Below are 940 nucleotides of genomic sequence, written 5' to 3' on the forward strand. Positions count from 1 at the left end.
AGTGTAGGAATGAAGTACAAAGAGTCAATGTTTGGACCTATGATCTTTTATTTTGGAGAGCTATAGAAGTGAGATTGAGTTAGAAGCTACTTGACTAACATTAATTTCGTAAGTACTTGATAAATTCGACCACAACCTTGACGGAGTTGTCGGCGGCAAGCGAGGTGAAGGTGGCGGCCTCGTTAGATTCAGCAGATCCGCCGCCAGCTAAGTCGGAGAGTGCCCTGATGACAATAAAAGGCACCTTTTGCTGGTAGCAAATAAGGGCCACGGCGGCGCTCTCCATTTCCACAGGGCTGACTTGGAACTTTTTGTATATGAAGCTCCTATATGCGGCATTGTCTAGGTAGATGCTAGCACTTGTTCCTCTTGCCACTCTCGTCACTTTTGGGGTATGTGCCAAACATGTTGTGGAGTTCACGCAACCTTCTAGTTTTAATCCCTAACCAATGAAAAGAAAATGCCCATGTAAATACATTTGTTAAGTTGATGATGCCTCTAAGCTAAAAAGCTAATTGAAAGCTAAAAACTGTACTAAAAAACTAACTAATAAGCTAATTAATTAAAATTAAAATATTTTGTAAAATTAATTGTTGAATTAGTTGATAAGTATAAAATTAAAAGACATAAAATGATAAATTAAGATATTGAAATTTTGATAGATGGTATTATTTTTGTAAATTAATAAAGATTAAAAAAAATACAGTTAAAAAAAGTCATAGCTTATTTTGAAACGCTACTTAGAAATAGAGCCAAGGTAGAGGTTGCAGATGTCAAAGGCCGGCCCCTCGGAGAGAACATTTATGCATACAATAATTGAAGTTTAAAAAAAAAAAAAAAAAAAGGAAATTGTATATATATGCTAGTGCAAACCCACTTTCCATTGATCCATTATAATGTGAGACAATGCTACTTCTAAGCCTTCCCAACTCTATTTTTC

The 940-nt window shown here is 35.5% G+C and overlaps 1 protein-coding gene across 1 annotated transcript in view; it reads right to left on the reverse strand.

The window, feature by feature from the left end:
• LOC109190909 (5'-methylthioadenosine/S-adenosylhomocysteine nucleosidase-like) overlaps positions 1 to 940 on the reverse strand; it is a 6,002-nt gene continuing 5,062 nt past the window's right edge. Inside the window, exon 5 of the mRNA XM_019341513.1 lies at positions 1 to 442. Coding sequence (XP_019197058.1) covers positions 101 to 442 — 342 coding nt within the window. The 3' untranslated portion in view covers positions 1 to 100. The remainder of the gene's footprint in view (positions 443 to 940) is intronic.

The sequence above is a fragment of the Ipomoea nil genome, unplaced genomic scaffold, assembly GCF_001879475.1.
Source record: "Ipomoea nil cultivar Tokyo-kokei standard unplaced genomic scaffold, Asagao_1.1 scaffold1596, whole genome shotgun sequence".
Taxonomy (NCBI): domain Eukaryota; kingdom Viridiplantae; phylum Streptophyta; class Magnoliopsida; order Solanales; family Convolvulaceae; genus Ipomoea; species Ipomoea nil.